At 40.1% G+C, this 24,944-nt stretch overlaps 2 protein-coding genes across 6 annotated transcripts in view; one reads left to right on the top strand and one right to left on the bottom strand.

Annotated features, from left to right (window-relative positions):
• Positions 1 to 10,486, bottom strand: part of ARHGAP36 (Rho GTPase activating protein 36) — a 162,304-nt gene extending 151,818 nt beyond the window's left edge. For 2 of the 3 annotated variants that reach the window (XM_089904089.1, XM_089904087.1), the window contains exons 1-2: positions 10,245 to 10,486; positions 9,254 to 9,375 (exon numbers count right to left, since the gene is read on the bottom strand). In XM_089904089.1, coding sequence (XP_089760215.1) covers positions 9,254 to 9,289 — 36 coding nt within the window. In that variant the 5' untranslated portion in view covers positions 9,290 to 9,375; positions 10,245 to 10,486. The remainder of the gene's footprint in view (positions 1 to 9,253; positions 9,376 to 10,244) is intronic. The other variant, XM_089904090.1, reaches the window with a different exon arrangement.
• A 100-nt stretch (positions 10,487 to 10,586) lies between these two features.
• ENOX2 (ecto-NOX disulfide-thiol exchanger 2) overlaps positions 10,587 to 24,944 on the top strand; it is a 284,287-nt gene continuing 269,929 nt past the window's right edge. For 2 of the 3 annotated variants that reach the window (XM_022563943.2, XM_022563944.2), the window contains exons 1-2: positions 10,587 to 10,771; positions 12,100 to 12,159. The gene's annotated coding sequence lies outside the window, so the exon portion shown is untranslated. The remainder of the gene's footprint in view (positions 10,772 to 12,099; positions 12,160 to 24,944) is intronic. The other variant, XM_022563936.2, reaches the window with a different exon arrangement.

Consider the following 24,944-nt stretch of genomic DNA (forward strand, 5'->3'; position numbering starts at 1 on the left):
GCTGTGTGACCCTGTTAGTCTCTTAATTAGCTTAACTGGTTTCCTCATCTGTATAATGGTGATAAGAACACTTATCATAAAGGACAGTCATTAAGATTTAATGGGAGAATGTAAGTGAAAAAAACATGTGTGAATGCTTTCCACAGATAATTTTTGAGCATATGGGAGTATGATGGAGATCAGTGTAGTGTGGGGAAAGGTGGGGGAATACTTTAGAAAGAGTGCTCAGGAAAGCCCATTACTGGCACTAAGAAGGTGATGGAAGAACTTAGCAAATGGGAGTTTCCATCCTTTGCAAATTTTTAAAACTTGCACTACTTCCACCCAGACAACTTTTAAAAGGTTCTCTCCTCCAAAAAGCACATATCCACTTCCCTGGGGTACAGCTTCCTATTGACCAGTTTCTTCCTTTCACCTCAGTCTCATGTCTTGCCCCTCCAAAGCATAAAACTCTGAGACAGCAAGGACACTGCTGGTCCTGATTCAGTAATCAGCCTCTTTCCATGTTTCCTTCCTTGAATCATGCCTGCTATTTTGTTTGTAGGAGTCCTCTTCTTTTTTTAAAACTTTTTTTTATGATAACTTTATTCAGATATAATTAACAAACCACTATCACTGACCACAGGCTGAAGAGCAGGTCTCTTAATTCTGGTCAGAGACCAAGCTGCTAACACTGAATACAATTCCTGTGTTTAACCCTGCACTCCAACCACATACCTAACCTAAGACATAGCCTGAATCCCTAACTCTGGACTTGGAGACTTAACCCTAATTTCAGACTGAAACCTTAACCACGGTCCCAGATAGGGACCTCAATTCTATCCATAAACTGAGCCTCTTTCTGGCCATACTCCAAGGCCTTAACTCTGATTAAATTGAGTCCCTAGTCACATATTCACTGGCTATGTCTGGTCCAAGACTAAGTAGTGTAGTTATGACCAGTCCCAGAATGAGTCTCTAACCTTGATCTCCTATTGAACCCTAACTATGGCTACTGATAAGCCCTTAATTCGTGATACAGAGATCCAACCTATGATCAGACATAGCCTCTAAACCTGTCCCAGGCTGAGTCTCAAGCTTGAGCTACAAACTGTGACCTAACTCTGGGATATACTTAATATCCTTCACTGACCACAAAATGAGTGCTCAGCATACGCAATGACCGAGCTCTAACCCTGACCACAAACTGAGGCTCTAACTCGGTCACAGCCTGAGATCTGATCTTGGAAACCTACCCAGCTACAATTTCCACCGACTTAGCACTAACCAGAAAATGACCCCAATATTGGCAACAGAATGACTACTAAACTTGGCCTCATACAGAAACAAAAACATGTACAGAGACTGAACTCTAAACTTGGCCAAAGACTGTGCCTTAATCCTGGCCAAGAAGTGAAACCAAATCTTCTTCAAAGCTTGAGGATATAGTCCAACCACATCTTATGCCCTAATCCTGTTCACAGATAGAACCCTGAACACAGCCACAGCCTGAGACTTAACTCTGTTCATAGCTCAAGTTCTAAACCTGGCCAGATACTGAGTTCATAAATCTGACCATGGAATAATCCACTGAACCTGAGCCCCATCAATGGCCACCGATTTTGCCCCTAAATCTTATAGCCTCTAACTGCTTACCAACTCAGTTTCCGGTCACAGACTGAATTCTTAACTCTCATCACAGACTGAGCCCATAAGACTTAACCTCTAGCCTGAGTTTTCACCCTGAAAATAAAACTTACGCTCCCCAAATGGCTAATGACTGATCCTGAATCTTTGGGGTAGACTGAACCTATCTCTGGCTAAATGCTAGCCCCAGACTGAATCCCAACTCCAACCACAGCTTTAACCTTAATCCTAGCCACAGACACAGCCAACACCAGAAACTGAACGGTTCACCAAAACTGAGCAAAGACTGAACCCAAACTTTGAATATGAATTAAGGACAAAACAAAACAAATATTTTTCTTAGTCTTTGCCAAAAACCTAACAAGAGATTAATTTTAACCCTGAGCACAGATACAACTCACCATGGTAAAGGGCGCACCATGGGAGCTCTATCGCTGGGTACATTCTGAGCACTGCCCTGGGACAAAGACTGTAAATCCTGCCCATAATCTGAGACCCAAAGACTAAACCCTAAGCCTGGCTGAAGAATGATTCCTAACTCTACAAGGTTAAATCAAAACCCTCCTCATATTATTAGAACTAACAACAGGCTAAGATTGAGTACTAAACTTTGTCACAGACTGATTCTTAACTCCATAAACAAAGTTCACCATATCAGTGGCCACAAACTGAGTCCTAGCACTAGCTTGAGATTGAGCAATCAGTCTGGCCACAATCCTAGCCCTCAACTGGGGAGAGATGTACCCATGACACTGGGCAGGGTAGGGACGCTAAAAATTAGCACAGACTGAACTCTACTACTGATACCAGAATGCCTGCTAAGCACACTAGCCAGAGTCCAAGTCCCAAATTGACAACAGGACATGAACACTCTAAACTCAAACCCTGGCAACAGCCTTAGCCCCAAACCCTGATTGCTGCCTGAGTCTCTAAATCTAAACACAAGCTGGATCCTATGTGTTGTCCATTCTCACACTAACTTTATTTCTAGACTGACATATAACATTGGCAGCCAACCTGAGAAACATGTTTACAGTCTTAGCCCTAAAACCTTCTTCATAGTAAGTTTTAACCTGGACATTGGTAATCCTCAAACTCTGGTAAAAGGTTAAACAGATACAAAAATCAGTTGCATTTCTATATATTAACAACAAACTATCTGAAAATTAAATTAAGAAAACATCTCATTTACAATAGCATCAAAGCAACAAAATACGTAGGAATAAACTTAACCAAGGAGGTGAAAGACTTATACACTGGAAACTATAAAATACTGATGAAAGAAATTAAAGCAGATGAATATAAATGGAAAGGCATCCCTCATTCATGGATTGTAGACTTAATATTGTCAAAATGTCCATACTACCCAAAGTGGTCTACAGAGCCAATGCAATACCTATCAAAATCCCAATGGCATTTTATTTTTATTTTTGGCTGCATTGGGTCTTCGTTGCTGTGTGTGGGCTTCCTCTAGTTGCAGCAAGTGGGGGCTACTCTTCATTGCGATGCACGGGCTTTTCATTGTGGTGGCTTCTCTTGTTGCGGAGCACAGGCTCTAGGCACGCAGGCTTCAGCAGTTGCAGCATGCAGGCTCAGCAGTTGCGGCACGTGGGCTCTAGAGCATGCGGGCTTCAGTAGTTGTGCTGCGTGGGCTCAGCAGTTGCGGCACGTGGGCTCTAGGGTGCATGGGCTTCAGTAGATGTGGTGCACTGGCTTAGTTGCTCCGTGGCATGTGGGATCTTCCTGGACCAGGGATCAAACTCGTGTCCCCTGCATTGGCAGGTGGATTCTTAACCACTGTGCTACCAGGGAAGTCCCCCAATGGCATTTTAAATGAAATGGCATTTTAAAGAAAAAACAATCATAAAATTCATTTGGAACTGAATAGACAGTTTTCCAAAGAAGACATACAAATGGTCAACAGGTATATGAAAAGATGCTCAAGGTCATTAATCATCAGGAAAATGCAAATCAAAACCATGAGATATCGCCTCACACCTGTCAGAATTGCTATTATCAAAAAGAACACAAATAACAAGTGCTAAGAAGGATGTGGTGAAAAGGAAACCTTTGTGCACCATTGGTGGGAATGTAAATTAGTGCAGCCACTACGGAAAACAGTCTGAACGTTCCTCAAAAAATTAAAAATGGAACTATCATACTATCCAGCAATTCCACTCCTGGGTATTTATCCAAAGAAAATGAAAAGACTAATTCAAAAATATATATGTGTCCCTATGTTCACTGCAGCATTATTTGCAATAGCCAAGATACGGAAGCAACCTAAGTGTCCATAGATAGGTGAATGTATATGTCCTACTGAGAAAAATAAAAAGCAAAAGACCAATGGAATCTAAAAAAAAATAGGTGAATGTATAAAGAAGATGTGGTATATATTTATACAATGGAATATTACTCAGCCATAAAAAGGAATGAAATTTTGCCATTTGTCACAACGTGGATGGACCTAGAGGGTATTATGCTAAGTGAAATAAGTCAGGTAGAGAGAGACAAATACTGTATGATTTAACATACATGTGGAATCTAAAAACACAAAACGAATGAACATAACAAAACAGAAACAGAGTTATAGATACAGACAACAAACAGGTAGTTGTCAGAGGGGAAAGAGATGGGAGGAGGAGAGAAATAGGTGAGGGAGATTAAGAGGTATAAACTTCCAGTTACAAAATAAATGAGTCACAGATTTGAAATGCACAGTGTGGGGAATATAGTCAATAACTATATAATATCTTCGTATGAGGACAGGTGGTAACTAGACTTCTCGTGGTGATCATTTTGAAATGTATAGAAATATAGAATTTGTGCTATATGTGCACCAGGAACTAACATAGCATTGTAGATCAATTATACTTCAAAAACAAACTCATAGAAAAAGAGATCTGATTTGTGGTTACCAGATGCAAGGGGTGGGGGGCGGCAGAAGGAATTGGATGAAGGTGGTCAAAAGGTACAAGCTATTAGTTATAAGATAAATAAGTACTAGGGATGTAATGTACAGCATGATCAGTATAATTGACACTGCTGTATGCTATATATGAAAGGTGTTAAGACAGTAAATCCTCTCTCCTTTGGTAACCATAAGTTTATTTTCTACATCTGTAAGTCTGTTTTTGTATATAGTTTTATTTGTATTATTTTTAGATTCCACATATAAATGATATCAAAGTGAGAGGGAGGGAGGGAGGAACAAATTAGGGGTATGGGATTAACAGATACAAACCGCTATATATAAAAGATAAGCAATAAGGATTTACTGTATAGCACAAGGAATTATATTTGATAACTTGTAATAACCTATAATGCAGTATAATCTGAAAAAAAATAACTGAATCATTTTGCTCTATACCTGAAACTAACATAATATTGTAAATCAAGTATACTCCAAGAAAGAAAGGGAGGAAGGAAGAAAGAAAAAGAAAATTACTTGTTTGCTTTAAGCAAGAGAGAGAGAGAGGAAGAAAAAGAGAGTACATCCTAATAGTTCTCCTCACAAGGAAAAAAATTTGTTTTCTATTTCTTTAATTTTGCGTCTGTATGAGATAACGGATGTTCACTAAACTTATTGTGGTCACCATTTCATGATGTATTTGAGTCAAATCATGATGTTATACACCTTAAGCTTATACAGTGCTGTATGTCAATTATATCTCAATAAAACTGGAAAGAAAAAAAATCAGTTAAAAAAAAGTGTCAGTGAGGATGTAGAGAAATTGGAGCTCTTATACACTGTTGGTGGAAATAGAGAATGGTGCAGTCACTATGGAAAAATGTATGGAGGTTCCACCAAAAATTAAAAATAGGCATATCATTGACATATATATATATATATGTGATACGATATATTTATATACATAAACTATTATTCAACCTTAAAAAGAAGGAAATCCTACCATTTGTGACAACATAGATAAACATAGAAGACATTATGCTAAGTGAAAAAGCCAAAAACAGGTGGACAAATATTCATAATTCCACTTATACGAGGTAACTAAAATAGTCAAACTCATACAAGCAGAGAAAAGAATGGTGGTTGCCAGGGGCTGGGAAGAGGAGGAAATGGGGAGTTATTGCTCAGTGAGTATAAAGTTTTAGTTTTACAAGATGAATAAGTTCTAGACTTACAACATAGTGCCTATCGTTAAAAATACAGTATTGTGCACTTTAAAATATGTTAAGAGGATAGATTTCATGTTAAATGTTCTTACCACACACACACACACACACACACACACACACACACACACACACACACACACAGAAAATCCACAAAAGAACAGAAGGAAATTTTTGGAGGTGATGTATATGTTCAGTGCCTTGATTATGGTGATAGTGTCACGGGTATATGCATATGTCCAAACTCACCAAAATGTATATATTAAATATGTGGAATTTTTTTGTATATCAATTATGCATAAATAAAGCTTTTTCAAAAGAAATAGAAGGAACATTGGCCATGATTTTTGTCCCTTTAATCAGGAAAATAAATTTTTCCATAAGTCAAAGCATATTTCTTTTTGTGCCTCATTGATGAAAAAGCACCTGAGAAAAGTAGTGTTAGTTTCTTTTGTGTGTGTGTATTAGCTTTTAGAGTCTATATTTTGAGGAAGGTAAGGAAAAGGGGTACTTTAAAGGTTTTGGGTTAACCAATCAACAGAACTTGCCACAGCAGGAGCTCAATAAAATTAATATCATTATTAAAGAACTTATCTAAGAATGTTTGACAAATTAATCTCCTAACACACAATCCAGCTACTAATAATGATAAGCTTCTTTCAAGTGTCTAAATAAACAAAAATAAGTGTACTGTGTATGGAACAATACTGGAATTATATAAACCAGAATGTTAATAGAAAATCAAAAGCTTAATCAGATAGCACCAACACCAGCACTCACTGAACAGAAACTGTACACAAAGTCAAAATAGGACAGCTACCAGCAGAATCAACTCTGACACAGGCCAAGATGAAATGTTAATACAGGTCGCTGACTGAACCAGGCTCTGGCTGCAGAATGAGGTACAACACTGGCCACTGTGACTTAGCTCCATAGACCATTCCTATATGGGCAAAGACAGAACCCTGACACTGGCTAAAGTCAGAAACCACAGCTTGGAAGTACTTTGGGCAAATATGCATCCCAAATTCTGTTCATATTCATCGTTAAAATCCTGGCCACAAACTATACTCTAACATTGTCCATAGATGAAATGCTAACTTTGGTCTGAGACGAAACTAGGGCACATGATAGGTAATATCCTAACATGGCAACAAACTGAATATTAAACTTAGACACTGTGCATTAACAATGGCCACAGCCTGAGGCCTAACACTGGACCAAAAATAAACTCTAACCATGAACAATAATTGAAACTTTACCTGATGAAAGACTGAACATAAATCCTGTTCAAATTCTTATTTAGCCTTTCCCCAGGCAACACAATCAGCATGAACTGTAAGCCCCGACTGAGCTATGATACTGGCCTTTACTGATTCCCAAACCTAGAAATGAAAGTGATTCCAACACTGACCAAAAACTAAAGTCAAACCTTAAGCTGAGCCCTAACCCTGGATGTGGTCTAAGGGTGGTCCACAGACTGAGCCCCAACACTGATCTTAGAACACATCCTCTCTTATATAAACTAAATCCTAATACTGGCTAAAATTTGAACCCAAATCTTGTACACTGACTTCACAATGAGTATAACTCAGGCTACACTGGACTAAAGGCAGCCTCAGAATGAGCTTTCACACTGGTCAGAAATATGCTCTGATCTTTGTCACAGAGAGAACCATGGCTATAACACTGGGGCCTAACACTGATAACAGGCTGGCCCTAAACTTGGTTCCATGGTCCTCTAACCATGGATCCACACTGACTTGTAAAGATAGCAACAGATTGACTAAGCCTTCATCTAAGTCGAAGACTGAAGCCAAACACTTTCCATATTATAAACCTGAACTCTGCCCATGACTTCAGCTGTACACTGGCTCTTCAGCTTTAACCTTGGCCTACCAATTGATCTATAAATACAGCCAGACTGATTTACCCTGGGTCTCTATTTCACAAATTCATCTTATACTCAAGCATTTTTTCCTGGATGTATTTTCAAGCATACTTTCTACCAACAATACATCAAGCGTCTCACCTTTCTATGTGTAAATACACATACACACACATTCCAATAAGCCTTGTAGAAATATTAAGTGTCACTGCTATGTATTTTCTTTCTTTTTTTTTCTTTTGGTCACACTGCACGGCTTGTGGGATCTTAGTTCCCCAACCAGGGATCGAACCTGGGGTCCCAGCAGCAAAAGCACAGAAGCGCAGGGTCCTAACTACTGGACTGCCAGGGAATTCCACTGCTATGTATTTTAATTATTAATTATTTATTGATAGTTTCCCCCATTAGAATATAAGTTCCAAAGGAAAGAGATATGGTCTGGGCATGTGTTTTTTTTCCCCACTCCTCTATTCCCAACATCTAAAATTGTGCCTGGAATGTTGTAAGTACTCAACAAATATTTGTTGAATGGATGAATGAGTAGTTCCTCTTGTTATTCTTCTGTCCTCTTATTTGACCTCTCTGCACAATATTCCAGTGATTCTACTTTGTTTTCTGTTGCTTCATCTATCAGGCCATTCCTTCTCAGCTTCCTTTGAAGGCATGTTTTCCTCTACCTACTACTTGAATACGGTTATTTTCTAGGGTTCCATACTGAATCTTTGTCCTTCTAAAATTTACTATTCTAAACACTCTCTACATGAAATTTAGTTCATATTTACTTATTTAATTACTATTTATTATTGATGTCTCCCAAATGTTTAGTTCTAACCCAGACCTCTCTCCTGTGCTTCAGACCTACATTTCCTTACAGCCTACGAGGCATCTCCACACAAATGTTACACAGATTCCTCAAATTTTTAAATGTCCCAAACTGAATCCCTCCTATCCCTCACAAAACTTGCTACTCTTTCTGGGTTCCCTATCTCAATGAATGGTACTACCATTCACTCTTCCACATCAGAACTTGGGAGTCACAATGGACGCCTTCCTTTCCCTCCCTTTTCATACCCAAATTGTCATCAAATCCAACTGATCATATCATTTCCTTGCTTAAAATCCTTTGATGGTTCTTTACTGCTTTCAGGTTATATTTTGAACTCATTGGAATGAGCCCCTATTCCTGCCCCATCTAGTTCCTGCAGTATGGAAGGTTTTTTTTTTGTTTGTTTCCTGCACTCTCTCACATTCTTATTTCTCTGTATGGAATATGATTAACCTCCCTGCCCCAAAGATGACAAATATCTTACTGGTTCTCCAAGGCTCATCATTCAAGCATTTCTTTCTCCAGAAGTGGAATGAGTTCTTCCTCTTCTGTGGTCCTACAGAACCCTGTATAGAACTTTTTAGAACACTTTGCACATTGTATAGTCTATCTCCCTTCTTAGATTATGAGCTGCTTCAGAGGAAGGACTATTTTCCAATTCTGTACCAATTGTGACTAGTCCAGGGCCTTGCACAAAGCAATTGGCTGAATAAATTATTGAAACTATTAAATCATCTTCTTCCTTCATGTCACTTGTTAAAATTTTAGGCAATTACCTTGGCAAAATGCAATTCCTCTTTCTTTCCCTTCATTCCACTTGGAGGTCAAAAAGTTGTCCTTAAGAGTAAAATTGTAGTAACCCAATTGTAACGATCCATTCAGCTATAAGGATTCATCTCTAATAAAGAAAAGAAAAGTCAACAGTCAGGAGTGAAATTAGTCCTAATAAACAACCATTTTCTTCAACTTTTTAATCACTTCAAAGTGTTTTGGTGTCCCACATATTCCTTTATCCACATCTTTAAACATACGTTTTACTAAAAAGATAGTTTCTTAAAGAAATATACAGTTATTTCTTATTATTCAAGTTGTATATCTGTTCTAAACTGCTATATTACACCAATGATCGTGGCCACTGTTCTTCATAGCATGGCTTCATTATAGGTTAAACAGGTTTCTTCTGGCTGGCTTCAATCACATTTCTATGCCTACTGTGACACCATTTCAAAGTAAAAAATATGATTCCCAATTAAAAACAAAGTATACATTTTCCAGAAACTTTAGAGTGATTCTAATGCACATGGTTCACACAGAACACACTCTGACAACTTTAAAGGTCCAGTCAAAATTCTAAGCTTATCAGAGCATAAATAACACTTTTTAAAAGCCACTGAATCAAAACTCAATGAGAATTTCAAATCACGATATAAAGTGTTTGCCGCTCAGGGCTTCCCTGGTGGCGCAGTGGTTGAGAGTCCACCTGCCGATGCAGGGGACACAGGTTCGTGCCCCGGTCCGGGAAGATCCCACATGCCGCGGAGCGGCTGGGCCCGTGAGCCATGGCCGCTGAGCCTGCGCGTCCGGAGCCTGCGCGTCCGGAGCCTGCGCTCCGCAACGGGAGAGGCCACAACAGTGAGAGGCCCGCGTACCGCAAAAAAATAAATAAATAAATAAAAATAAAGTGTTTGCCCCCCAAATGCAAGTAGCTTAACCAACAGTAAAATCAATCTAGAACCTTCATCTGTCCCCACAAGCACAACCCCATACCCCAAGAAGGGAGATTCTCTAAGACAGCACACTCCAAACTACAACATCCAGAATACCCTCCTCGAGCCGAAACTGGGGACAATAGGAAATGCGGGAGGGGGCTGGTGGGGAAGGAATTGTGGGTATATAAAAAGAAGTGTCTTGACTCCATCTCCCCCAATCCCCTGTCTTCACTTGAGTCTCTCCGCCAATGTCAATATTGGATTCCACCCTCCTCCCTCCCCCCACCAGGAAGAACAACCTCCAGAGACTTCAAACTACATTTCCCATGAGGCTAAGGGCTCGGGCCTCCGGCTTCCTTGGTGACCAGTAGCCAATAGGAGACGCAGCTGCGGCCGTGGGGGTGGGTGAGAGTCTAGCCTGGGCCTGGGCGCCGGGCCTAAGCCGGCAGCGCCAGGAGGGGAGTTCAGAAGACTGTCGCCCGGCATGGGGCGCCGCGAGGGTATCGCCCACTCGGAAGCTGCCGCCCCGGCCCGATTTTCCGCGGTTCTATAAGGAGTTGAGCTTCGGTAGCCGGGGAGCTGGAGGTCAGAGAGACAGAAAGCCTGAGCGGCTGAGGCTGGGGACTGTGGGACTGAGGGGGCCTAGGGAGGAGGGTGCTTCCAGAGCCGCGGGCCTCAGCCCTGACTCCTCCCAGCTCCGCCTCCGCGGGGGGGGGGGTGTTGGGCCCGCGAGTCGGGGTGGGCTTCTGAGCTCACCGCGCCCGTTTCCCTGGAGACTCGGGAGCGTGCCCTTTTTTCTCTTTTCCCTCAAATCTGCCCGCTGTCTTTTTCCTCCACAACGGCATCCCGTATCCGCCACCCCGGCCTTGTGCCTCCTCAGACATCTGAAGTTAGGGTTCTCCACCAGGGTCTTCCCTGGGCGGCGTCTGGACTCTCCTTACTGCTTGCAGGAGTTGGGCGATCTCTTTTTCTTCTCTTCTTTCAATTTGCACTTCAGGTTTGGGCACACACCCCTCCCAATGCACACACACCCCTTTTCCTCTGGGGCCTTGGGAATTCCTTGCCACGCCCCGGGCGTGACTTTTTGTCAACTTTTCACTTTCCGCCCCTTTGATGGTGAGATCCGGATCGTCGCCATCTCTTTATTGGCCCCTCCAGCCGCTTGCCCCTTCCCTGACCAGGTCTTTGGAGCGAAAAGGGTTTCCCCTCAATTTCCAGAAGAGGTGGGGAGCAGAAGAGGAAAGGAATCTCGTTTTTGAGAAATACGTGTTTAAGGTTCACTGCAGTGTTCTGATGAAAATAAAAGGCAAGTTAGACCTATTGTAAAAACCGAGCGCTCTAGGGCTTTCCAGCAAGATTGATGTTGACACATATTTAAGGGGCACACCAACTACGGAATAAAGTAGACTGCGCAAAACGAGACTGTATTATTTTATTATTACAAACGCGTGCGAAAAGTGCTTAGGAGTTAGTGGAAGGGGATACCGATGAGGTTGGGGGGGTTGATCTATGGAAAGTCAAGCCTAACCCTGGAAGTGCTGAAGGCTTGAAACTCTCACCTACCTTCCAGATCAACCCTGGTCGGCTTTGGGAAGGAGATGAATTTTAATTTGGGTTTCGAAAGAGTAAAGTGGACTTGAAATGGGCAAAGAGGAGGGAGAAACTGCTTCTTCATACTGGGGTTGGAATTGGAGAAGGGTAGATAGAAGAGGGAGCACTTGTATAACAGGTGGGCTTCCCTGACTGGAGTAAAACGTGTCAGCAGGGATAGATTGGGGAAGAAATAGTGTTGAAAAGCTTGGGATCATAGTAATAGGACACTTTAAAGCATCCACATAGTTTGGATTTTATTCTGTATCATAAAATTAAGAACAAAAAATTAAGATTGGGTGATTTTTGTTTTTTCATCCTAGGGGAACCTGATTTGAGATCAATTCTTGGAGAACACAAAGAAGTGTGGTGGTATGTTCCAGGTGTGAGTTTAATTTAAACCCAAGAAGAGCTTTGTCTTATAGACTGTTTTGTTTTTGGCTATTCTTAGCTACACTCTATAGTTGTTACTTTTAAAGCCTAGTGATATAAATTGATTTTCTTAAGAAATGCATTTGCTGTCCTTGTGCATCCTATTACCTGAATTGTGGTCATTTCATTGGGCAACAATAATGATTGCTATTTATTGAGCCCATAAATGTTTTGGCGCTATCATAAGCACTTTGTCACATTATCTTAAGAGTCTTATGAAGCAGGTACTAGTCTTCCCGTTTTTCTAGAAGAGGGAACTAAAACGTCAAGAAGTTAAACAACCTACCTAAAGTCACATAGATTGTAAGGAGAGTTGAGGTGGGATTTGGGTGTACAGATTTCTGACTCCAGAGCCCATGCTCTGTCCACCGTGGTTTGCTGGTCCTGCTGTTCACTTTTGTTCTTAACTTCCCATTTGTGGTAAGGAGAGATTATTGTGAGATATATTTGACCATCTTGGCAAAAACACAAATGATTCGCTTTTAGTTTCTATGTCAGTATGTGTCTGCTGTAAAGTAGCTGCCAAAAGCAAATTAGCTTCACTGTTACTGCAGCCGTAGCAAATTGTGTCTGCCAAAACTGTAGTCAGTATTACTATCTTTGAATTAGATGATTCTCTTTATAAAAACATGTCATGCCTCTAAGCTATTTGGACCTTGACAGTACTTTAGGTTTTATTTTATCTTAGACTTTAAGTGACCTTCTGGGGCACTTGGTCTCCTTCATGACCTTTGCCCCACGTGAAGTGTTGGGGATGCAACAGAGCACGAGGTGTGAGCTTTCTCTAGGTCTAGTTGGGGAGATAGATGCCCATCAGGCTGAGATAATGTAGTATGTAGTATAACAGAGACAGGTTCAAAGTGCTATGGGAGGATGAAGGAAGGAGTGACTAAATGTAAGGGAGAGTCAGGAAGAAAGCTTCTGTAAGGAGGTGACATGACAGATAGGTCTTGAAGGATAATGAGTTTGCCAGGCAGAGAAGAGTGGAGGGGAGGCATTTAAGATAGAGGGAGCAGACTGTGAAAGACATAGGATTTTTACAAGAGCAAGGCGTGTCCATTCAATGTTGAGGAATTCAGCATGGTTGGGGTGCAGATTGTTTGGGGAAATGAAGGCATAATTGTAGAAGAGGTTAGGGCTGATTTGTGAAGAACTTTGAACACAATGATAAGAAGTTTGGATGTGCTCACATAGGCCAGTGTTTCTCAAAATGTATAGGGCATCTACCATAGTAGTTATGCTTTATTCCCACAAACATTTAAAATTTTATAAATTATATATTCTAATGTAGCTTATAAAAATAAAACTGAATTACATCATCAAATCTAAGGTTACTTAGGAAAAGGTTTACTGAACATACAAAGTAACCAGTTTTAAGTTGATTTAAATAGGAATATTAAGTAAATAATAGTACACATGGTGTGTGAATATGGGAAAATCAGCAAGTAATACTCAAATGACTGAAATTTGGAAAATACTGGTTGTTGGCAACAAAAAAAACATTAAAATGTTTTAGATGAGGAGTGCCATGATCAGATTTTCACTTTAGGATGCATTGGAAGGGGATGATACCAGTTAGGAGGCTGGTACTCTGCTCCAGAGAGAGTTGGTGAGGACCTGAGGGAGCAACATATGAGAGGAGGGAACAGAGTCGAGAGACATTTAGGGGGTAGAATTTGTAGGACTTGGTAGACTTTTTTTTTTAACATCTTTATTGGAGTATAATTGCTTTACAATGGTGTGTTAGTTTCTGCTTTATAACAAAGTGAATCAGCTATATGTATACATATATCCCCGTATCTCCTCCCTCTTGCGTCTCCCTCCCACCTTCCCTATCCCACCCCTTTAGGTGGACACAAAGTACCGAGCTGATCTCCCTGTGCTATGGGGCTGCTTCCCACTAGCTGTCTATTTTACATTTGGTAGTGTATATATGTCCATGCCACTCTCTCACTTCGTCCCAGCTTACCCTTCCCCCTCCCCGTGTCCTCAAGTCCATTCTCTATGTCTGTGTCTTTGGACTTGGTAGACTTGAATATTATTATTATTTTATTAGTGTCATCTGAACTATTTTAAAAGCCTATATGCCACATGCCTGTTATCCTTTATATGCTAAAATGAGCATATTATTGCCTAAATCAGGCTATGTACATATATCCATTAAGGTAACAGTGGAGGCTGTTGTCACGAATGGGTTTAGATTACACACGAGCATCCTCACTGCCTTACTGAGTGTCCTTGAGAGCAGTGGCACAAATATTCAAGGAGTATGAGTATGATCTGTGATCCTTAGCCATCTGAGAAACTCCTTCAAGACTCAGCTCAAATATCAACCCCTCTGTGAAGCCTTTGCTACACCTCCCCCTCCTTCTACCACACACACACATGCATATGCACACAGGAAGCAATAGTAGGCTCCTGGCTCCCACAGGACCCTGTACTTACCTCTCTTCTAGCCTGTACCACAGGCTAGACCTACCACAGGCTAGACCGACCACAGTGTGTTGGTCTGTGGATGTGTCTGCCTCTCCCCTAGACTGTGAGCTCCTTGAGAGCAGGGACCAGGTCTCATCTCCATACCCAAAGCATCCAGAATAGTACTTGGTACATGGTAGACACCTAATAAATGGTGACTGGATGAAAAGAATGGATCAACATATTCACATGAATGTAACTCTGGACCTTGGTACCACAGAGTGCCAAACACTAAAAAAAGATTAGCTGTTTGCTACATTTGCTACTTTTGCAGAATAAAGCAGTAAATTAAAGTGACCTGAGTGTATAACTTCACTAGAATTTTCTTTCTTTTTTTTTTTTTCATTTTCTCCCACTCTCCTGTGGTTGCCTTTCTTTTTTTTTCCTCATCATTTATCCACCCAGCCTCCTGTTCCTTAGGCCTGCCCATTGCTTTGCTCCTCTTGACAGAGTTCACATTGCTTCTGCCCCTATATTCTGCCAAGGATCCATTGCTCCTCTCCACCCACCAAATCCAGTTGACACCATCCTTGAAATCACTCTGAAATGGGTCTCTTCCTATTTATAGACACTGCTAGTGGGACTGTAATTTGATACAACCCTTCTGGAAAGAATTTGTCAATATGTATCAAAAATCTTAAAATCGAACATAGCTTTCAACCTTCCACTTCAACTTCTAGGGCTCTATGCTGAGAAAATAAATGTGAAGTTTCTAAAAATTTAGCTCTCAGGATGTCTAGCCCAGAATCTGTTTATAATAGCAAAAGAAAAAAGGAAAGAAAAAGGAAAAAATAACATTTTATTGATAAATGTCTAATACTAGAGGTTTGAATTAAATCATTTATGGTACATGTATGGATTACTAAGTAACCATATAAATTGATATTACCAAAGAATATTTAATGATGTGGAAAGTTGTTTGTGATATATTAAGAGAAAATTCAGGTTATAAAGTTGACAGATCTCAGTCTGCATACACACATACACAGATATCACACATGCACAGCCCCCCTCATCTGTGTGCACATACATAGGAAAAGTCCCATAATGGTAAACACACAAAAAAATGTTAACAGAATTTTCCTATAAATAGAAGGATTACATACGAGTTCTCTTTTTATTTAGCCTTTTCCATATTTTTTGCTAATCCTCTATAATGACATTTTTGTACATTTTTAAAAAGTTATTTAAAAATGCTTTCCCCATGTCCACCCCTATTGCCATCGCCTTAGTTTGGGGCACACTGCCCCCTTCTACCCCGCAACACACATATGACTTGTACCCGGGATTACTACTGCCTCCAGCCTGCCTCCCTTCCAATCCTTTCTCCACCAATGCTGACAGAATGAATGATGTTTCTAAATCACAAGTCTAAAGCTATCCAGCTCTACATAAAATAGTTCAAAGGCAGCCTATTGTCCTCAAGATAAAATCCAAATTTCTTAGGCTGCTTTATAAAACCTTTGAAAATCAGCTCTCTGCTTTTCTTTCCATTGTCACTTTTTCCTCCCACAATTTACTTTTTTCTTGGAGTCTTAGGCCAGTGCCTGGCACATAATAGGTGTTTAGCTAATGCTAACCAAATATCGGTGTGGATTGTATGGGTTAACTGTTGTGTGCCAGGCAATCCACCAGGGTTTCATTTCATCCTCAGAGTAAAAATGTTAAATACATACAATAGTTATCCCTATTTTACAGATGAGGAAAATTAATTAAATAAAAATGGGAAGAAAAGTAATCATAATAAAGAACATTTTTTTAAAGAAAAAATCAAACTCCCCTGCTATAATACAGCTTTCATTTTCCTGAGGCCCCCTGCCAGTCTTTGTCAGTGTGCATACAGACTTTGTTCATTCCCTTGGGCAAGTTATATGTGACCACAGCATAACAAAAACAGTCCAGACCGACATGACCTCACCACGTCACAGTTCACATTGTGTTAATATACAGACATCTTTCCTTTGTGTATATAACACTTCATGCAGGAGAGACAGAAAAGCGCCAATTTCTCTGTTTTTCTTTCTGTTTTGAAATTCTGTGTCTTTGGGGATGGGGATGTCAGCAGAGACCTACGGAAAACTGTGATAGAATTGAATGTACAAGAAACAATGTGTCTCATGGGAGCCAGTGTCATTGGTTAATTTATTCTTTTAAATGTCACGTAGATGTATTTTCCAGCAATCTGTCCCCAGGGAAGACCTTGGTTGAATTCAACTGTTAATCCTATTTACAGAATGCAGCCTATGCATGCACTGTATTCTTGCATTGTTAAGTGATCTTAGACATATGTAGTGGATTACCATGATGACGTACAATCAGGTGAATATGAGATATCTGATTTTCTCTACAAAAACGTATCGATGTTCATATTGTCATTCAGGATCCTGCTGTGTGGTCTTTCCTTCATTTTCCTTACAGATAATACCCATTGTGCAAAAATGGATGCTCTTCAAAGGATAGAAGTCCTAAGCATGAATTGTCAGAATAAAATTATATCACCTTGTAAGGAATTCTCACTGTTAAATACGCCAGGAAAAAGAATGCATAGTTCTGTTCCATGATCAAATAAGTTGAACATAGAAATTACAGGTAGAGTTTCAGTTCATCTGATGAATTATTGTGGGCTTACTATGTGCAAAGCACTCTGCTAGGCACTGCACTAGATACTTATAAATACCCCTTTTTTATGCATTCCAGACAGACAGACAGACAGACAGAGATATCTAGTGTACATACAAGAATGAGTGTGAAAGAGCAAATGAAAGAAAGAAGATTTCAACAAGCAGGTCCATCATATAAATGAAAATTTACTCCACTGAAAATTGGGATACCTGCCAGTAGGATACATAGGCAAAAATGAGCTACCAGATACCTGATAAGCAAATAATCTACTTCTCTGTTTACAAACAGTTTGAGGGAAGGAACAGTGACTTTCTGTACATCCAGCCCTGCACAAACCTGCTGGTGATGTTGTGAGAGTTAATGACTATGTCAGCTTTTCCAGGGTTTCTGTCTCTGCTGCGGAGATTTGGCAGACACCCCAGACAAATTTTATGTCTCTTAAATCTTCCTCAAGCTAGGCTTGGCTTTTAGATTTATATGTACAAAAAAAGCAAAGTGTTTACCAGTTCGACATTTTTGAAGATCAAAACAGACTCCGATTTAAAAAAAATTCACCATACACCTCAGTTTAGTCTACAGAGAGGGCTAATTGCTTTTGCTATTTGTTTAAAACAGCTGAAATGTTTACTTTCTAGAAGTGGCGACTGATCATATGTCTAAAGATTTATATGCCAGGCCTAAGTGTTGCTTCCTCTTTTTCTTGCCTGCAAAGTGTAAAGTTTTGCTAAAGTCTTCATTGTTCTTTTTTGCCTTTACTGATACATAGTTATAAAACAGTGTAGGATGAGAGGTGCTGTGAAAGATATTGGCAATCTAGGAGAAAAATAAAAGATGGTTTTTATTAGCTCCTCCCTGCCCCCTTTTTTGGCTCTCAGTTTTTCAATGGTCCCTTAAGCACAATAATGATAGGTGAGAATAGGAACTGGAGAGCTTTCCATGACTACTCATTAACAAGGCTTGTCCAAATATATCTGCAGGCAGAATACAAATACAAGTCTGGCTGTAATTCAGAAGAGTTGAAACACCTTGTAGAGCATGTTACATAAACAACATTGCTTCAGTGGTGAAAGGTGAATTATAACTTGGGGGAAATCCGCAGTAAGGGCCCTTCTCATCCACTCCAGCTGTGCTTCTTTTTAGCCAGCAACAACTGCCAGTAAGAGCTTCTTGGGGCAGAAACTGTCCCACAGTAAGGCCCCGTAATATGTCCTCCTACCATTTCTTCTTCAATCAAGTCCTCGGACACACTTCATTAGGATTACTTTGGTCACATAATATTCTAATTTTCACCTTTCAAGAGACGCTCAGTTTGAATTCAAGGAGCACTTGATATTCAAGCTCATTTATTCAATACACATTTAAGCACATATACAGGACCAGACCTTATGCCAAGTGCTAGGAATACAGTGATGAATTAGAAGTAGTCCCTGCCTGCCCTTAAGGAGCTCACAGTCAAGTTGGGAAGATAGACACCCAAACCAATAATTATATTACAATGGCAAAGGTGCTCAGAGAAAGAGCTATGTTATAAGGTGCCCTGGGAACATGATGGAGGAAATTATTGCTAGGGGTGGGCTACTTACAGACCAGAGTCTAACTCTGCTGAATCACAAAGGATGAGTGGGCATTGCCTGGAATCTCGGTGGACAAAGAGGTGTGGGAAAGAATTCCAGAAAGAGGGAACACGAACACATGCGAAAAAATGGATAGTTCAGAAAAAGGTGAGATACTGTGTATGAACCACTGGGAGTATAGAAGAGGGGACAGGATAAGGATCTGGAAAGGTGTCTTGTGGAAGGAAGTCTGCTTGTTAAGGAGCTTGGCCTTTATCCTATAGACGGGGATGAGCCAGCACAGGGTTTAAACTGGGAGTAACATGATTGGATTGGAGGATGGTCTTTATGGGGAAAAAACTGGAGACAGAGAAAGTCCACCTTTTGATTTGGCAGTCTGAGAGGCTTTCCCTAATCACTTGCCGCTATTCAGGAATGCCATCTCCACTAAGTTTTTGTTCAACATACAAAGATCACTTTGAATAATTGTTTCCTTCTACACACAGGACATAGGTTCCTGCACTCCTTCACATGTTGGTTAGCTGAATATTCATATTTTCCAACTCAAATCAGTGATCCCAGTAGTAATTGGGGTTTGATTATCATGAAGGAAATCAGAGTTTCAAAGCATAGCTGCTAGTTTGAAAAACTGTATGAGGCTTATTTATTGCTTACTGAGTCAGTGGGGCTGAGGTGAGTGATGGTCAGCTCCCTTGGGGACTGAGGGAGGGAAAGGGACAGAGGCTGAAGAGATGGCTGTTTAAAAAATGGTCAGCGTCCAGAATGTTGGAACCCCCTAATGGCCACATCCAGACAAGGGAAATAGATACAAGGGCCAGAAGTACATGAATATAAAACAAATGCATGTTGAAGGTAACTGTGCCCAAATTGTTCTATGTAGCCAATCGGTTTTGGAGCATATTCTTTCTCTGACTCAGATACTATAAATGGCTTCCCATTATCCATAGGATGAAGTCCAAACTCTTTAGCCTGGCATTCAATACTTTCTGCAGTCTGGCTCCAACCTACCTTTCCAATCTTCATACTTCTGTCTTACAGAACTTATCTGGCCAGCCAGTTACCCTTTCAGACACTGCTTTGGCATTCCCTCATCTACACTGTGAGCCCTCTCAGGGCAGTGACTGTGTTTTTAACCTCTTTGAATCTGCCACAGTGCCTAGCACAGTGTCTTGCATACAGTAGGCACCCAAGTATATATACGGGTTGATTATTGTCCCCCACCCCATTCTTTCCAATTTCTCTACTACTATGGACCTAATATCCTCTCTACTAAAAATGGCAACTGAGACACTAGGTGAAAGGGGTCAGTTTTCAATAAACTAACTTTTAAATTTTTATTTTGAAATAATTGTAAATATAGAAAAGTTAAAAGAATCATATAAGGACTCTCATATACCATTCACTCAGATTTACCAATTTTTAACATTTTGCCCTGTTTGATTTATGCTTCTCCATATAAATATGGTTATTTTGTTCTGAAACATTTGAAGTTGAAAAAGCTGTACCCCTTACCTACCCCTCTCCTTTTTCCCTCGACCTTTTATGATGAAAAAAATTAAATATACAGAAAAGTTGAAAGAATTGTACAGTGAACACCCATATACCCATCATTTAGAGTCTATAGTTAACACTTTATTTGCTTTATCACCTATCCATCCATCTATCCATCTTTTTCTGCATTTCAAATCAAGTTGCCGACAACTGTATAATTCTTTCTAAATTCTTCAGTATGTGTATCATTAACTAGATGAACAAACTATTTTGTGCTCTGAAATCAACCAAATAATCCAATTATACTTGCATTTACTGTGTTGCCAAAACTCTGGTCTACCTGTGGATCTTAGATCTGTTTGGTCATGGGACACGTCTCTTTGATTAACTTTTGGATGTCCCTCCACTTCACCTAGTGCAGTGCCAGACACACATTCCATAAATACCATTTGATGCTGATGAGCAGAGACAGAGCTAGAGCCGGGGGAGAATCACAATAAAACTAGAATAAACTGAGGGAGGAGAGAAGCATATGCGAAGAGGGCCATGAGTGAATGAAATAGAAGCTGGAACTTGAAGAATGGGGGAAAGATGGGGGCCTTAGACCACCTGGTACTTCCAGCAGTACTTCTATCTGCCACTTTCCAACCCTCTCTTTAGAAGGATAGATTCCAGGAAGCTAGGGACAATTGCTGCTCAGCAGAGCACATGACAAGTCTCCTTGCTACTACTTAGGCACCACCAATTAGTATAATCATGTTGCTTCATGAATATGCTAATCTACTGCAAGATGCAGCTTAGTTTTAGAGGGTATGGATGGGCCACTGAAAACCTCTTTCAAACCAAATCTGTGCTACAGGCCAAAGAGCACTTGAATTAAATGAATCCTAGTTTCCTTTCTCTTTATAACCTTTTCTTTCTTGCTCTGCTGCTTATGAATACAAGTATAGCTCTAACATGCATTTATTGAATAATTATTTTGTGCCAAGCACTGTGCTAGTTGCTATCACATCATTAACACTTTCCAACAACCCAATGAGTAAGTACTACTTCTTTCTCCATTTGCCAGGTAAGAAAACTTGAGACTCAGCATGGTTAAGTACCTTGTCCATAAGCCAGAATTCAAGAAACTCAGGTCTGTCTGACTCCAGAGCCCAGTGGTCTTAACCACATTGTTGGATGAAATTTTTTAGAAAGTCGTCTATCTAGCATAAATGCAAGGAGATTTACTTTCACTGTATTAACTCAGCAGATGATTATTCACTAAGCAAGTGCAATTGAATCACTGAATTAAGAAGGAATTCAGTCATTCAGACTTTAATCATTAGAATGTTGGTATAGTAATGGATTCAAATTGCTTGAGTTCACATCCCAGATCTATCACTTACCAGTAGGGTGACTGCAAGCATGTCACTTAACATCAGTAAGCCTCAGTTTCCTTGCCTATAAAATTAGGATGATAATACCTACCCTATAGCTGTGTTGTGAAGACTAATTTAAAAAATAATATAAAGTATCATGCTATGTTTGGCATGCAATAGGTGCTCAGCATAATTTAGATCACTTTCTTCCTTCTTCCTTTTTGGGACCAGACCACTCACCTGTAGCTTTCATTTGGGGAAAACAAACTGCTCCTGAAACATTTTTTGAAGAGAAACATTCTGAAAAGGAATATTAGCCTGACTATTCCCAAGGCACATTTGCCCAATGACCAAAGACAGTTGCCCAACTCTTATGTGAAGCATATTTCAAAAAAGCTAGAAACATGAACCCTTAGGAGAATTGGGGTGGTACATCTCTCTGCTTCTGAAGATTAGGGCCAAATTGTGACATCCTCTATTTTGTCATTATTCTAAATTTCACAATTGGCATAGAGTATTAGACCTGGAATATTGGTAATCCCAGCCCAGTCATTTCAAAGTAAGCAAGCCGAGTCTAAAAGAATATAAATGACTTGACCAAGGTCAAACAGTAAAAAAAATAGGAGAATTCAGTTTTCCCAACTCCTTACTTATTGCCATTCTGTGGTTCATTGTGGGCTGTCAGTCAGGTGAAACCAAGTCTTGATGTGTGTTCTTTGAACTGATTGGACTCTCAGGGTTTGGTACAAGTTTGATTGATTCAGAAAACATGAAGCTTTGGTCCAGTTCAAATTGATTCACTAGTTGTTGCTTTCAAACTATTAACAATTCTGTTTTGTTTGGGGTTTAGAAAATTATTGTTGTTTCTCTCAGTTTAGGTCCATGGTTTGGTTCAAGTTCATGGTTATTTGAAATCTTCCACTGGGATTTTTGTTTTTGACAAAAATACTCAGAATCCAAGGAGGTTAACAATAGGAATTCATTTGAAAAGATCCATCAGGCTTGGTGACAGCTGCTGAGAAGTTCAGGTGGATTAGGGAACCACTAGTGCTTACATTCTGGAGATTGAAATGATGGAAACATTGCAGTGGTTTTTGGTGTATATGTTTGTGTGTTTGCTTTTATCAGGATTCTCTGATGCTTTAATTTCCATTCTTGCTAATCTGGCTTGAAACTGATGCTTTCCACTCCACTTTATTGCCTTTTGGTACATGCTGTCAGTCATGTTCTGGATATGATCCTCATCTTTTGACGGTGGGGAAAGAAGCTAACAAAAAATCGTCTTTCCTGTTCTTTTCCCTTTACTTTGAATGGCCTTTCTGAGGAACTTGGGGAATATGAATTTCAGCTTAAATGTGTGGAGGAGTTCAGTTGCAATGCCCAAAGGCAGAACAGCCTGATTCTGAAATACAGCCTTTGTTCCTTTCTTACCAGTGTGTTTTTAGAAGTCTCAGGCCAGTTTCCTTTGCCAAACCTGAAATTGGGCTGACACCGTTATTAGTGGCCAGCCATGCCACCGGTAAGGCTGTGGTGGAGGGTTGCAGTGATGAGGCCCCTAGAGAACTGTGTCCCACCTGCCTGGCTTTCCACATGCCAAAGGAAAGTGAGTTCTGGTGCTAGGTCTATCAGTGCTTTTTCAAGCTCTTGACTGTTTACCTAAGCAGTTGGAAGGCTAGGATTGCAGCTGTGGTAGTAAATGGACCATTCCCAGTACCTCAAAAGGCAAGCACTTTCTAGGAGGTGAGGTTTTGGATGATTCCAGCAAGCGTTTTTCTGCTTAGAAAAAAAAAAAGAAGCTCTCACTTCAGATTCTTTCACTCTCCTTCCCTCCCCTCTCTTCTCCTCTACTCCTTTCCCCACCCTTTCCTCCTCTTCCCCCTTTAATGGCTTACTTGCTATTAGCTACCTCACCTAACTCTTTGTGATTCATATTATCCATTTTACCCATTGATTTAATATAGATTTTGGATACATATTTTACTGGAAATTTCAGTATTGGCAATGACATTCAAGGGGACAATTAGAAAAAAAGTTTTCTTTCTTCTCACAGGAAGTGGTCTGGGCACTTGTTTGAGGACACGGATGGCATTGGAGGGGGCCAAGGGGAGCTGATATCTGATATTTATGCTACAGCTCCCACCTTTCTTTTGGCTGCTTCAGATTTGGCCCATGTGGACAGACACATACTTGGGAAACCACCATACAGATGAAAATCAGGACATGTGGGATTTGGCTGAACCAAAGGTCCCCAAACATTGTCTGGATCATTTAGTGCCCCAGGTGTGGCCACCCCAGGACTTCATGTGCTAAAACTGTGTCCCAGCTGAAACCAGCTGGGCACTGTATATATAGTATCAAGGCAGCTTGGAGCCTCATAAAGCATGACTTTGGATTTTTACCTTGTGGATTTAGATTTAGATAATCAACCTGAAACTTTTTCTACACACTGGGCAGTGAGGATGTACCAGGTTAATAGAAAGATTTAACAAAAGGAGATGCTCATTGTCTAGTAGCTTGCATTCCAGATGGGACATAATACTAGACCTTACAGAAAAATTGACTGACTTTTTGGAAAGGAAAGAAGGAGTTACAGGACTTTTGTCTCTTTAATAAACTTTTGATGTATTGTATATCAGATTTAATTTTTTTTCTTTTCAAAAGATTTTCCTCCTGTGGAATTTTAAGAGGAAACAGTACTTCCTTCTAATTTTAAAATTGGAAGAATTGGATAATGTTTCATGAAATTATATTGGTCCTTTCTTATTTTTCTTATATGATACAGGTGCCTCATTTCAGTCATTTAGGCAAGATTTGTCTCAGGGTATAATAATAATAATCCCATACAATTTTATTGCTCTTTACAATTTACCAAAGTGTTTTTATATCTATTATCTCATTAGCTCTTCACAGCAACCCTATGACGCAGTCAGAATGGGTACAATTATGTACAATTTATAAAATAAGGGAACTTATGCTCCAAGAAGTTAAGTGACTTGTCCAGGGTAACACAGATAGAAAGTTGTAGAACTGGAACCTGAACTCAGGTTTCCTGATACCCAGCCCCAGTACTCCTCCAATTGTGTCATGTTTCCTTCCTAAGAGACTATCTCCTTTTTGTTCCTACTCATGATTCATTTTGAAGTCTAAAAAAGTGTGCTTCAGTTTAGCAGATGAGTAAAACTAAAGCACTTACAGGTAAAGTGCCTTCTTAAA

This window comes from Delphinapterus leucas, chromosome X (genome assembly GCF_059928025.1).
Source record: "Delphinapterus leucas isolate spDelLeu-1000000601 "Yukka" chromosome X, BTC_Dleu_Yukka2, whole genome shotgun sequence".
Taxonomy (NCBI): domain Eukaryota; kingdom Metazoa; phylum Chordata; class Mammalia; order Artiodactyla; family Monodontidae; genus Delphinapterus; species Delphinapterus leucas.